General features: G+C 33.2%; 1 protein-coding gene across 1 annotated transcript in view; it reads left to right on the forward strand.

Moving 5' to 3' along the window:
* Positions 1 to 15,622, forward strand: part of LOC123231464 (mannosylglucosyl-3-phosphoglycerate phosphatase-like) — an 83,538-nt gene that overhangs the window by 32,137 nt on the left and 35,779 nt on the right. The window contains exon 5 of the mRNA XM_044657722.1: positions 1,065 to 1,230. Within this exon, the coding sequence (XP_044513657.1) occupies positions 1,065 to 1,230 (166 nt within the window). The remainder of the gene's footprint in view (positions 1 to 1,064; positions 1,231 to 15,622) is intronic.

Here is a 15,622-nt window from a genome sequence, read left to right on the forward strand (position 1 = left end):
ATTCATTTCACTACTATAGGATCAGATTTTCATTTGGTATAATTTTCTATGCTGAACTATATCAATTTAGAATTAATAAGTAGTTTAGCATATTTGTGGACTTAAACATCACTTTTTCTTTGACTTTTGCTAATAATAATTTTATATTTAATTTTATTTTCCATAAAGATTACTATAATTCTCCTAAAAGTTGTAGTTTTAATTCAGTGTATGGGAGTTTTGTTTCAAAATTAAATTTTGAAGTGTTTTTGAAAAACTGAGAGACCTAGTTAACCAACAAACTTAGTTAATGGAGAAATCTCAACATAACTGTTCTGTCCTATTATCTTTACTTAATTATATAATAATAGGGAATTACAAAGTTAGATTGGTTTCTTTAAGCTGAATTTTTGCTTCTACTCTGTACTCTAAAGGTATTGTGTCCTCTAAAATTTTCTTTGTAACCTTGTTGCTGATTGTTCCCAATATCTCATATAATCTAGAGACCTTACATAATGTAGCTTTGAGTTGAAAAATGCTATAGTTTCCTGATGACATCATTTAACATTTGTCTTAACTGGAAACCTCTTTAAAAGCCCATTTCCTCTAAAGACTGAAGAAGAAATGGTTTAAGCACCCACACAAGAAATTCAGACTTGAGTTAGAGAAAAATATACTATTTTAAAGAGTTATTTGCATATTGGAATGACTTACTTGGAATGGTTGTAGAATCTCTTCCTGTAGAGGTGTTTAAAACTTCTTATCAGTTTGGAAAGCTTTATGTGTGATACCACATGAAAGTGGGGGAAAACTAGAGACCTAAGTCCCTTTTATCCCAGTAGTAGACAGCTTTTAAATATAACTTTATTTTAAAATAACTATAGTAGGTAGAGTTATCTCAATTAAACTGACAAACATGGGAGAATAGTAGAGAAATAGTTAGAAAGTATATTTCTAGAAACATGGTACAGAGAAACCTGAAATGTTAAACTTTATGAAACCAATGAGTTGAATCAATGAGTTAAACTTTTTCCTGTTAAGAATCAAATCAAGAAGTATATTGTTTCTTAATGTAATTATTATAGGTACTCTTCGTTCTGATCGAATACATCCAGCAGGGGATTTCACTTTGCATGATCTTTTGGCTATTCTTCCCATAGTGGACCCAGTTCTAGTTGTCAGAGTAACAGGTGCACTGCTGCTTGAAGCACTTGAAAATGGGGTTTACAAATACCCAGATCTTGATGGGAGGTATGTATAATATATTTTTTGCCAACTGCCTGTATTTTTTGGAATGATAAAAATGGAAAAGGGTTGTAAATTTTAGGATCCATTTCAATTATTTTTAGTGAAGCTATGAAATTAAATATATGTAAATTAAATATACATCAGTCTTTAAAAAAACGTGCTTATTCAAATTTAGTTATGACTATATAAAGCCAGAGACCAGAAGGTCTCAATACTCAGCTAGCAAATACTTGATCTTCTTACCAAGTGAAGAGAGATGGTAGTTGGGGTTAATATTTATTTAGAGCACAAAGTAATTTGCAAAACAGAACAGAGAATGATGGAAAATTATTGATAATGAACACCTCAGAAAATAACTTAAGAGCGTTTGGAAAAGGTGCTAGAAAGTTTGGCATGAAATCCAGCTAACCCAGACCATTCTAAGACCATTTGTAGAAAAACAAGGACAAGTATGTGTGAAAAGGAACATGTCTTCCACTATTTCTATGGTGATTTCTTTTTTATCACTTAAGACAGTAGAACAACTACCTTTGGACTTCACGTCACATCAGTACCTAATGATCTGAGGAAATGTCAGGATCATTTAAAAAGATAAAGAAATATGGGAAGATCTCCAAGATCTTCTATATGCATTTGATTTGGTCCAGCTGTAATACAATTTTAAAGTTACTAAGTGACTGATTTTTAAGATGACTTAAAGAAGATTCTATCAGAATAAAAAAGCTTATAGATCAGTTGTTTACTATTACAAAAAACCAGCAATCTAAGAGATAGCAAATACTGAACCATATTTTGTTTTCATATATCTCTAAAATATGTATATGAATGTTCTATGTAAGTATCAAAGTGTATCCTTGATGAAGATATAAGAAGGAAACAGTCAAATTTTCACAAAATTGTATGTTCTTGGTTTTTAAGTAAGAATATCCTACAGGTTCATAGTTGACTAAAGAAGTACAGAGGATATAAGATATATTATTTCTGAAGGTATAGAATGAAAGTACCAAAAACTGAGAATTTACCAAACTGGTGAACCTTGTAGTTTTCTTTCTAGTTGATTAAAAAATGATTTGTAGGATAAAATGTAGCTATTAAGGCCATTTCTGAAAAAGTGCTTTTCCCTTAATATGTTAAAGTCATAAGATTTCTTAATAGATATGACCTTTAAGATAACTTTTTTCGAAGATCTGTGGAGTTTGAGCCTCTGTGACATAAAAAAATAAAAGAGTGAATAAAAGTTTATAAAGGAAGTAAGCCCTGATGTACAGCAAGATTTTTTTTAGAAAACCATTTACTTCATGTATATTATGTCAGTTTTTGCTCTAATCTCAAGAATTTCAAGCTTATTTTGCTGGAGTACCTATACTAAAATTCAGGCAATATAAGATATAGTATTTAGACAGTCCTGTGTATATTAAAGTATTTCGTATTTCATTCTCTGTAATGAGTCTATTACCTCTTTTTCAGGAGCATAGCATGTTTCATCTTAAATCCTCTGGAATTGCTGTGGGGCACAGTATTAAGCAGAGTTCTTAAGTCTTTCAAAGTTGGTTGTCTTTACAATATTGCTGGTATTATATAAATTCTCCTGGTTCTACTCACTCTGCATCAGTTTATATAAGGCTTCTCTTGTTTCTTCATGGGTTCTGAGTGGATATCTTGGGATCTTGCTTGATGATAATAGTTGCTGCCTTAGGCACTCTCCTGTCCCATGGGAGTGTGAAGGTTCCTGCCTTCTCTGCCTTCTCTACCTATGTCGAATGGCTTGGCCTGGGCTTGTTCCCATTCTACAGCTTTGTTACCTCTGGAAGAGTAGTAAGTAGTAAGTTGGACTGGTCTAAGTTCTGCCAGTTCCCACAGATGCTGTGCTGCCTGGTATTCTCTCTTCTTACTCTAGTGAGACATGTTCCCCCAGCTTTCCTTTGTTTTGATGTGATTTCTATGCTTTTTTGTGTGTATATAGAGGGTTCAAGGGAGAGGAGTGTTCTTTACTCCACCATCTTATCTCTCAGCATCACTTCTTTTGTAAAGGATTGCAAAATCTCATCTTTCCAATCTATTCATGCAGCTGTGAAAATAATAGACCTAAAGCACAGGGCTGACCATTTTATTCCCCTGCTCACTAAACTCCACTATCTCCCTCTGGGATCAAATATGGACTCCTCTGCCAGACATTTGAAGTCAGAACCTGACTCAAGTCTAGCTTTCTAGCCTTATAATATATAATCCTCTTTCACACACACAATGGTTTAATCCAACAAGCCCTCTTTCTGTTGTTCATACTTGGCATTCTTTCTCTCTTTACCTTTGCATGGGCTGTTTACCTTGTCTGTAATGTCAGTCTCATCTCTTGTAATCTCTAGTCTTCCTCAAAACACAGATCAAAGACCTTACCCTAGAGAAATTCTTTCTTGATATCCCTAGCTATAGATGCATTCCACTGAATTTACTTTGTAATAATTTTGTATCAGCTTGTATGTATAAGTGTTCTTTCTCTTCACAGAATGTAAGCTCCTTGAGAGTAGGGATTTTGTTTTTTGTCTTTGTGTCTTCAGTTCCTGGCACTTATTAAGCACCTAATGAAGTTTACTTAACTGATTAATTGACCTGAAAAATCACAGGTCCCTGATTTTGACATCCATCTCTTGCTTAGGAAAATTATCTTGGTAATGAAAAGGACATATCACAAATGTCTAAAATGGAGTTGATAATCTAGGTAATTAGGGAAATGAGAAAATCTAACTTCCCTTAGTATGTTTTTCACCAGGACCAGGATTTACAGATATGACTGATTGCTGAGTCTCTATCAGTGATCTTTGAAAGATGATAGAGAACAGAGAGAGACATATCACAGGATTGGAAAAGGAAAAATCTTTTGATTTTTAAAAAAGGAAAGAAAATAGAAAGTCATATAAACATTGAGACATTAAGCTTGACTTTAATTTTTGATAATAATTCTAAAACAGAGAAGGTTAGGGTATATCTAAAAAAGTAAGACATGATTACAGAGAACTCCTGTGGCTTAATCCAAAACAGTTCACACCAGATCAGACTTGTTTATTTTTGACAACTAAGTAGATTTGTAGATGAAGGGAATAGATAGCTTATCTAAATTTCAGTGGAACATAATAAAAAGTCTCTTGTGCTATTCTAGTTGATATGATAGAGAGATGTGGCTGAGAGGATAATAAACTTATGGGGATTTGGAACTGGTTGAATGACCAGATTAACCAGACCCCAAAAGTAGTCATTAATTGTTTGAGGTCAGATTTGAAGGGATTCTCCAGTGGAATATCTTAGGGATCTGAATTTGAACCACTAATACAGAACCTTTTTATCAATGACTCTGATAAAAGATTAGATACTTATCAGATTTGCTAGGAGGAACAATTAAATATTGGATGACACTTTTAACAAAGTGGAATACTGGGTCAAATCTAAAAAGATGAAATTTAATTGCAATAAATATAAAACCATATATTTGAGATTTTAAAAAATTCTTCCTAACAATTTTTTTTGGAGGGGGCAAAACTATGATTTCATTGGAATAGGGAACTTTCCATAAGGAAACTGCCTCTATTCAAACAAGAGAGCACCTGATTTTCAACTTACAGTCTTGAGTTTTGTTGAGTCATGGGGAAATTAAATGACAGGACTTGACCGAATTATACCAACAAATGAAGCCTTTTCTATTGAAGACCTCCAGTGAGGTCATCTAACAATTATTTAGAATTAACACATACTTTGCTAGATATTCATAAAACAATAGATTTATTTTCTTAGATATTCACTAACCATTCCTTTAATAATTCTAACAATTAAAGGTATTCAGAAAGATAATAAGTTGTCTTAGGACCTGGTAGTAGGTTCTCCCCCAGTGGAGGTCTTCAGCCAAAGATTTCATGTGTCTGGTCTTAGGAAGAGAGGGGATGTTTACTCACATATGGGTTAAGCTAGATAAACTGGGAGGTCCTTTCCTTTTTTCCTTTTCTTTTTTCATATATATATATATATATATATATATATATATATATATATACACACTCAGATTACACATAGATACATTACATTATGTATAGAGATAAATGTTTTCTGATATTTTATGATCCATGTTCTCTCTCTCTCCATTTCTCCTTCCCCTTTGAGATAGCAGGTAATATACATATGCCATCATGCAATAAATAATTCCATGTTAATCATGTTGTGAAAGAAGATACATATCACTTAAACTAGAGAAAAATTCATGGATGAAATAAAATGAAGAATGGTATGTTACAGTCTACATTTAGAGTTCATTAATTCCTTCCATGGAACTGGATAACTTTTTTCATCATAAGTCCCTTGGAGCTGTCCTAGATCCTTACATTGTTGATAATGGTTAAGTCATTCACAGTTAATCATTGTACATAATTTCTCTTACTGTGTACAATGTTCTCCTGGTTCTGCTCACATCACTTTGCATCATTTTGCATCTTTTTTACTTCACATTTTGCACTTTGTATCACATAGAAATCCTTCTAGTTTTTTGTGATCACATCTTGTTTGTCATTTCTAATGGCATAATAGTATTCCATTACAATGATATATCAAAACTTGTTTAGCCATACTTCAACTGATGGACATCTCAGTTTCCAATTCTCTGCCACCATAAAAAAAGAACTTTTATAAATATTTTTTGTACAAGTAAGCCCCTTTGCCCTATCTTTGATCTCTTAGTGAGGCCCCTTCCAGTGAAAAGATTCATTGATTCTTTGAATCATATTTTTTTGTGCTGTAACATGGATCAACATTCTTTCAAAATCTCCCACTTTATAAAATATATATAATCAGTAACATATTTGGTGGTAAATTGATGGCAAAAATGAATTCTGCTTCCTTAGGCAGCATTCTCTTGTTAAGCAGATATAGAATGATATTACTATTTTTAGATAAAGCTATGATTCTAATATGACTTCTACTTGCAGTTCTAAATTTCTGGGATCCCATGAAGAATTAGAATTAGAATTAATTAATTTCTAATTAGAAAAAATGATTTGTCCATTAGCTTATAAAGATGGGTAAAATATGATCCCTTTATGAGATCTACTGTGGTGAATTTTTTAATTATATGAAAGTTTTATTTAATAGGAACAAGATTTTATCAGCACACACAAAAACAGTCAACCTGACATTTTGCTTAGATTGCTAGGGACTGGATTCACTGATACCTGCCAAGATAAAAGCAATCATTGCCAGAGTTGACAGGTTTCTATGAGTCATCACCATTGTAAAACTGTTCAGGAAATAGGGTGTGGTCTGAGAGAAGGTCTTTAAAAATATTCTTAATTCTTTTGACATCATGATTAAGTCACTGCTTTGTTTGTTTTTGACTAACTAAAGTTGTCCTTCTAATATTGAGTCTATTTGAAGTACCAAAGGCACATTTCCAGAAATACAGAGACCAGTCAACCACTTTGACTTATAAAAACCTTTTGTCACCTTAGTGAGAAGTGAGTCAAAAAAAGGGCATCTTCAAAACTTTTTACTGAGAACCACTCATATTCACAGTTTAGATGAATCACATAATGCTACTTATGCTATATCTTTAAATATCTCAGAATTTTTGAAGATTTTTAATGGCTATGTCTTTTCAACTTTAGTATCATATAAAAAGATGAAACAATATTGTACAAATTTATCAATTTCTTCTGTTTATCTCCTTCTAAAATGGTGTTTTTAAAGTTAGCAGAAACTTCTGTTTTTTCTTTTCAGTAGAAAACTATTGCAGTCCATATTGTTGAAAAGGTTCCATGACATATCTAGCTATTTTCTATTGCTTGCCTATATCTGATTATGAAGGTTTGCATTTCATGGCTAAATTTGTTACTATGTTGTACAGAGCAAATTCCAGGCTATTGGGATGATTTTTATCCACATTACTAGTCCTAATGTACATATCATATGCTGTGTGTGCCACTCCCATCTTTTTAATTTAGTTCTTTTCTTCACTATTCAAGCCTGCTACTTGATATGATTCTGTAAATATTTCTAGCTAATGATCTCTGACACTCTTTCCTTTGTATTTCTTCTCTCTTCCCTATTTTCTCCCTTCTTGGTTTTTGTGGCTTAGTGCTATTTTTTTAAGATATGTTGTTATTCAAGTCAGAGTATACCTTTTATTTTTTTATCAAAATTATTTATTTTTTATTTTTTCCCATACTTACGTGATTCATGTTGTCTCCCTCCCCTGTTCCCTCACCCTCCCAGAGTTGACAGTCAATTTCACTGGATTATACATGTATTATCACTAAAATTCTATTTCCACATTCTTCATTTTTGTAATAGAGTAATCTTTTAAAACCAAAACCCCAAATCATATACCCATATAAACAAATGATAAATCCAGTGTTTTCTTCTGGATTTCTGCCCCTCAACAATTCTTTCACTAGATGTGGATAGCATTCTTTCTCATAAGCTCCTCAGAGTTATCCCTGATCATTGCATTGCTATCAATAGCAAAGTCAATTACTTTTGATCATCCCACCATACTTCAGTTACTGTGTATAATGTTCTCCTAGTTCTGCATATTTCTACATCAATTCATGTAGGTCTTTCCATCTGTTTCATCATTCCATATAGCACAACAGTATTCCATTGTCATCATATACCACAATTTGTTCAGCCGTTCCCAAGTAGAGGGATATCCCCTCATTTTCCAATTTGTTGCCACCATAAAAAGTGCAGCTATAAATATTTTTGTACAAACAGATCCATCCCCATTTTTTTATCTTTCTGGGATTCAAACCTAATAGTGATATGACTGGAACAAAGGGTATGCATTCTTCTAAAGCCCTTTGGGCATAATTCCAAATTGCCTTCCAGAATGACTGAATCAATTCACAACTCTACCAGCAGTGTATTAGTGTCCTAGTTATGCCACATTGCCTACAAAATTTATTATTTTCCTTTACTTTCATATTGGCCAATCTGCTAGGTGTGACGTGGTACCTCAGAGTTGTTTTTATTTGCATTTCTCTAATTAGGAGGGATTTAGAACACTTTTTCATGTGATTAGTGATAGTTTTGATTTCTTCACCTGAAAATGTCCTGTTCATATCCTTTGGCCATTTGTCAGTTGGAGAATGGCTTGATTTCTGTTCCTTATATATTTGGGAAATTAGACCTTTGTAAAAGAATTTAGTTATAAAAAATTTCCCCAGTTTGTTGCTTCCCCTATACTATTGGTTGCATTAGTTTTGTTTGTACAAAACCTTTTAAATTTAATAAAATCAAAATTATTCATTTTATATTTTGTAATGTTCTGTATCTCTTGCTTTGAATTAAATTCCTTCCTTTCCCATAGATCTGCTGACAAGTATACTATTCCATGTTCACCCAATTTATTTATGATTTCACTCTTTATATTTAAGTCATTTACCCGTTTTGAATTTATTTTGGAATAGGGTGAAAGATGTTGATCTAAACCTAATTTTTCTCATGCCATTTTCTAATTTTCCTAGCAGTTTTTCACTACTCAAGTAGTGAGTTCTTGTTCCAAAAGCTGGGATCTTTGGGTTTATTAAACACTAGCTTACTGAGGTCATTTACCCCTAATCTATTCCATTGATCCACCCTCCTATCTCTTAGCCAGTACCACATTGTTTTGATGATCACTGCTTTGTAGTACAGTTTAAGATCTGGTACTGCTAGGCCCCTATCCTTCACATTTTTTCATTAGTTCCTTTGATATTCTTATTTTTGTTCTTCCAGATGAACTTTGTAATCATTTTTTCTAATTCTATAAAAAAGTTTTTTGGTAGTTTGATAGGCATGGCATTGAATAAGTAAATAAGTTTAGCTAGGATTGTCTTTTCCTTAGGAATGCTTGGAAATCTTCTATTTATTGAATAACCATTTTTTCACCTGAAAGAATATATTCCATTTTTCTAGATAGGTGAATCTCAGTAAATCTAGATCTTTTGTGTTCCAGAATATCATATTCCATGTCTTCCAATCCTATAATGTGGGAGCTGATAAGTCCTGTGTGATCCTGATTGTAACTCCATGATATTTGAATTGTTTCTTCCTGGCTGCTTGCAGTATTTTCTTTTTTGCTTGGGACTCTTGAATTTAGCTATTATATTTCTGGAAGTTGTCATTTAAGGATTTATTTCTGTGAATTCTTTCTATTTCAATTTTCTTTTCTTTTCTGAAGATACCTGGGCAGTTTCCTTTGATAATTTCTTGTATTATGATTTTCAAGGGTTTTTTTTTTTTGATCATGGCTTTCAGGTAGTCCAATAATTCTTAAAATGTCTCTCTTAGTGGGGTAGTTGGGTAGCTCAGTGGATTCAGAGTCAGGCCTAGAGACGGGAGGTCCTAGGTTCAAATCGGGCCTCAGACACTTCCTAGCTGTGTGACCCTGGGCAAGTCACTTGATCCCCATTGCCCTCCCTTACCACTCTTCCACCTAAAAGCCAATACACAGAAGTTAAGGGTTTAAAAAAAATATAAAAAAAAAGAAAAAATGTCTCTCTTGGATCTATGTTCTAGGTCAGTTGTTTTTTGAATATGCAATTTCATTGTTTTCTTCTGTTTTTTCATTCTTTTGATTTTTTATTGTTTCTTGATTTCTCATGAAATCATTTGTTTCTAGCTGCTCAGTTCTAAGTTTTAAGGTCTGATTTTCCTTTTTCTGCTTTTGGGTCTCCTTTTTTCATTTTTTTAAAATTCTTTTTTGAGCTCTTCCAGAATTGTTGTCCAATCCATATTTTTCTTTTGGATTTTGCATGTGTTTGCTTTGCTTTCTCTGTTCTCTTCTGTGTCTATACCTTTCTCTTTGCTCCATAAAAATTCTTTAGAGTTAGGTCCTTTTTTTGTTGTTTGCTCATTTTTCCTACCTTTTTATAGATGGGCTCTATTTTCTGGGATGTTAAGGTACCCTCTAAAATATCAGTCCTTCCTTTCTGAATTTCTGCCAGGTTTAGTTCTTTGGAGATGGAAAGATGTCCCAAGGGCTGGGAGCTCTGAGGGCTTCCCCCCACTGCTAATTCAATTAATCCTTGAGATGCTGATAACTTAAAGACTTGCTTCCTGCTTGAGCATAGGAATTTTTAAAATTTTTTTCAAATTTTTATTCATTTTTTTGGGAAAAATTTTCCATGGTTACATGATTAATGTTCTTTCTCTCCACCCCAACCCTCCCCCCACCCATAACCATATAGGATCAAGTCCTATTTCCATATTATTAATAGTTGCACTATTAATGGGGTGGTCTTTTAGAGTCTGCATCCCAAATCATATCTCCATCACCCATGTGTTCAAGCAGTTGTTTTTCTTCTGTTTCTACTCCCACAATTCTTCCTCTGAATGTAGATAGCGTTCTTTCTTATAAGTCCCTCAGAATTGTTCTGAATCATTGCATTGCATTGCTGCTAGTAGAAAAGTCCATTACATTCAGTTTTACCACAGTGTATCAGTTTCTGTGTATAATATTCTCCTGGTTCTGCTTTTTTCACTCTGCATCAGTTCCTGGCTGTTCTAGTTCACATGGAATTCCTTCAGTTCATTATTCCTTTGAGCACAATGGTATTCCATCATCAGCATATACCACAATTTGTTCAGCCATTCCCCAATTGAAGGGCATACTCTCTAGTTTTAATTGTGTAGAAAGTATTTTGTAATTGTGTTCATATAATTCTTGTGTATGTCTTGGCAGATAGATCCCCAAGTATTTTATATTGTCTAGGATGATTTTAAATGGCAATTTCTCTTTCTAACTCTTGTTGCTGAGATGTGTGGGAAATGCATAGAAATGCTGATGATTTTTGTGCATTTATTTTGTATCCTACTACTTTGCTAAAGTTGTTGACTATTTCCACTAGCTTTTTAGTTGATTCTCTAGGATTTTTTAGGTAGACCATCATTATCTGCAAAGAGTGATAGTTTGGTCTCCTCATTGCCTATCTTAATACATTCAATTTCTTTTTCTTCTCTAATTGCTACTGCTAGTGTTTCTAGTATAATGTTAAATAATAGAGGTGATAATGGGCATCCTTCTTTTACTCCTGATATTATTGGGAATGCTTCTAATTTACCCCTGTTGTAGATGATATTTATTGATGGTTTTAGACATATACTATTTATTATTTTTAGGAAAGGTCCTTCTATTTCTATACTTTTTAGTGTTTTTGATAGGAATGGGTGTTGTATTTTGTCAAAGGCTTTTTCTACATCAATTGAGATATTCATGTGATTTTTGTTGGTTTGCTTGTTGATATGGTCAATTATGTGGATGGTTTTCCTAATATTGAACCATCCTTGCATTCCTGGTATAAATCCCACCTGATCATAATGAATAATTCTTGTGATCACTTGCTGGAGTCTTTTTGCTAGTATTCTATTTAATATCTCTGCATCTATGTCCATTAAGGAGATTGGTCTGTAGTTTTCTTTCTCTGTTTTTGATCTACCTGGCATTGGGATCAGTACCATATTTGTGTCATAAAAGGAGTTTGGTAGAACTCCTTCTTTGCTTATTATGTCATATAGTTTGTGTAGTATTGGGATTAGTTGTTCTTTGAATGTTTGATAGAATTCCCTTGTGAATCCATCTGATCCTGGGGATTTTTTCTTAGGGAGTTCTTTGATGGTTTGTTCAATTTCTTTTTCTGATATGGGATTATTTAAGTATTCTATTTCTTCTGCTGTTAACCTAGGCAATATACATTTTGTAAATATTCATCCATATCACATAGATTGCTCTATTTATTGCCATATAATTGGGCAAAATATTTTTTAACAATTGCTTTAATTTCCTTTTTGTTAGAGGTGAGGTCTCCATTTACATATTTGATACTGTTAATTTGGTTCTCTTCTTTCCTTTTTTATTAGATGGACCAGAACTTTGGCAATTTTATTTGATTTTTCAAAGTACCAGCTTCTAGTCTTATTTATTAATTCATTAGTTCTTTTATTTTGATTTTATTAATTTCTCCTTTCATTTTCATGATTTCTAATTTAATTTTCATGTGGGGATTTTTAATTTGTTCACTTTCTAGTTTTTTGATTTGCATGCGAATTCAACCTTTGCCCTCCCTAATTTTTTAATCTCTGCCCTCAAGGATATAAATTTCCCCCTGTGTATTGCTTTGGCTGCATCCCACATAGTTAGGTAGGATGTCTCATCATTGACATTCTCTTCTATGAAATTATTGTTTCTATGATTAATTCTTTAACTGATTTTGGAGAATCATATTATTTAATTTCCAATTAATTTTTTATTTGTCTATCCATGTACCCTTAATAATTATTATTTTTATTGCCTTATCATCTGAAAAGGTTGCATTTATTATTTCTGCTCTTTTGCGTTTGTTTGCCATGTTTCTGTGCCCCGGTACATGGATAATCTTTGTGAATGTACCATGTGTTGCTGAAAAGGTGTATCCCTTTTTGTTCCTATTTATTTTTCTCCATATACCTATTAACTCTGATTTTTCTAGGATTTCATTCACCTCTTTTACCTCTTTCTTATTTATTTTTTGGTTTCAATTATCTAATAGATCTAATAGGGGAAGTTTTAGGTCTCCTACTAGTATAGTTTTACTATCTATTTCATCCTTGAGATCCATTAGGTTCTCCTTTAGAAATTCGGATGCTATATCACTTTGTGCATACATGTTGAGTACTAATATTTCTTTATTGTCCCTAATGTCTTTTTTCAGGATATAGTTACCTTCTCTATCTCTTTTAACCAAATTTATTTTTACTTTGGCTTTGTCAGATATCATGATTTCAACTCCTAATGTCTTTTTCTCAGTAGAAGCCCAATAGATTTTGCTACAGCCTTTTATTTTTACCCTATGTATGTCGACCTGCCTCATGAGTGTTTCTTGTAGACAACATATAGTAGGATTTTGGTTTCCTAATCCAGTCTGCATATTTGCTTTCATTTTATGGGCAACTTCATCGCATTCATATTCAGAGTTATGATTATCAACTGTGTATTCCCCAAAATTTTGATTCCCTCTACTTGTCCTGCCTTTTCTTCTTTTATTATTTCCTTCTGTACCAGTGTTTTGTTTTTACTCAGTTCACCTAGTCTCCTTCCTTTTTTTACTTCCTTTTCTCCCCCCTCCCTTCTAATTCCTCTCTTATTTTTCTTTATTGGTCTTTTTAAGCTACACTCCCACTCTCCCTCCTTAGTATTGCTTCCCTCCCCACCAGTCCGTTTGTTACCCTTCCCCTTCTCTATAGGGCACAAATTAATTCTCTGTCCCAATGGATCTTATTGTTCTTCCCTCCTTGAGTTAATTTCAATACACATAAAAATAAAATATTTCCTGTCTCCAACCTCTTAACCTTTCCAATTTATTGGTCTTCTTCCCTGTTCCCACTAAGCACTTCTTTATGGAATATAAATTTACTCCATTTTGTCTTTTCCCATTTCTCTTAATATTATCCTCTTTTTTTACCTCTAGTTTTATATGTATTTATACACATATATATATATATATATATATATATAGACAATTCATCCTATACAATTTGTCACTGTTCCCTCTAAATATACTTTTTCTAGCTACCCTGATGATAATGACAATTTTTGAGTTACCAATATCATCTTTTCTTATAGAGATACAAATCATTTGAATTTAATGGGTTCCTTAAAAATATTTTTTTTTGTTTTTTTTCCCCTTTCTTAATTACCTTTTGGTGATTCTCTTGAGTTCTATGTTTGGACATCAAGTTTTCTGTTTAAGTCCTGTCTTTTCTTTATGGATGCTTGGAAGTCATCTATTTCATTACTTTCCCCTGCAAGGATATAGTCAGTTTTACTGGGTAGATGACTCTTGGTTGTAGACCTAGTTCCCTTGCTTTCTGGAATATTTTATTCTGTTATGATTAAAAATGATGAGGGCCGAGATCAAAAGGAAGAATAGTATTTTAATAAAAGCCATGCTGATAGAGATAAACTGACCACGTGCCTATAAGAAACCTATTCCAACCTCACCTCCACCATTTACCTCTCCTCTCTCCAAGAGCTCAGGTAGCTAAAAAGGCAGGTAGCTAAAGAGGAAGTCCCAAGTCACTTCCCCCTCTTTTAAAACCTCACCTTCAATACGTCATCCAAAACAGGAAACCCACTGGACCACGGGAAATGTAGTTTTAAGGACCCCCACAGGTCCACAGAAGGAAAATATAATCAAATTAGAGTTTACAATAATTTAGAGATAAAAGGGAGAAAGAACAAAACCAATGTTCGGTACATTGACAAAAAACCATTAAGGGGGCAGTCCCCCTTTCTGGCATAAACTGTTGATTCAAAATAAATGCATCCAACCCCATAGTTCAGATCAACTGAGCCCCAAAGTTCAAATTGGATCTTCATGATCCAGTGAAGGCTCTTCAGGCATTTTTTGGTGCCTCCGCCAAAAAGGTTCATTGTCTGGATTCTGGGGAGATGGCAAAATCCTTATCCTGAAATTACTTTCAAAAAATTTAAACTTTACATTATAGATAAAACATACATTTCCTTCTGAGAATTAACATTACCCCCCTGAGTTTACTTCTAAAGGAGTAAAAATTGACTTGCAATATAGATTATAGTTAAGACATTATGATTATAAAAACTTAACACACACCCTCCTGAGGAAAATATTTAACTAACACATTATCCTCTGAAAAAGTCAGCCAAGGATGGATGGCTAAGTGAGTCATGGGGGTGCATGAAATCAATTGGCAAAAGAAATAATAAAAAAAATTAAAAGAATAAAATTCAAAAAAAAAAAGGAGAAAAAATTAACTTGTGAATGAAATGTAAAATGTGCAAAAAATGTAGGGGAAATAAACAGGCCTTTGATTCAAGGCCCAATGAAAGTGATTTAAGCAGTATGCTATAACCCATTTAGGGCCAGGACTACAGAAAAATTGCCATTTACTCTATATATAGAGAGGAATAAGGGAAATGCCTTTCTTTGATCCGATTTTTCCCTGCACCTTCTCAGGGAATGAACCATTAAATGATAGCCAATCTTAGGTGCTTCTCTAGGAATTTAAGTTGAGGGGACCCACGTCCTCTAAAGTTTTAGAAAAGACTGGGACTCCAGGACTCAAACCCCAATTTCCAAGCCCTAAAGTATTGGCATAGAACTCTGCAATCCATGCATATCTTTTAGTCAAGTCTCTGACCATGTGGCTCAGCACTTCTCCTGGAATCAGAGAGGCATTAAATCACAATCCCATAGTCTCAGGGCTCTTCAGGTGTTTACATGAAGCTTATATCACTGTAAAATAAAAAAAAAAGATAAATAATGATTATATATGTACTTCCAGTACAAGATGAGATAAAGGAAAAATCAAATGCTCTAATTTAAAAAATGTTTTAAAAATCAAATATATATATATATATATATTT

Source organism: Gracilinanus agilis, chromosome 1 (genome assembly GCF_016433145.1).
Source record: "Gracilinanus agilis isolate LMUSP501 chromosome 1, AgileGrace, whole genome shotgun sequence".
Classification (NCBI taxonomy): domain Eukaryota; kingdom Metazoa; phylum Chordata; class Mammalia; order Didelphimorphia; family Didelphidae; genus Gracilinanus; species Gracilinanus agilis.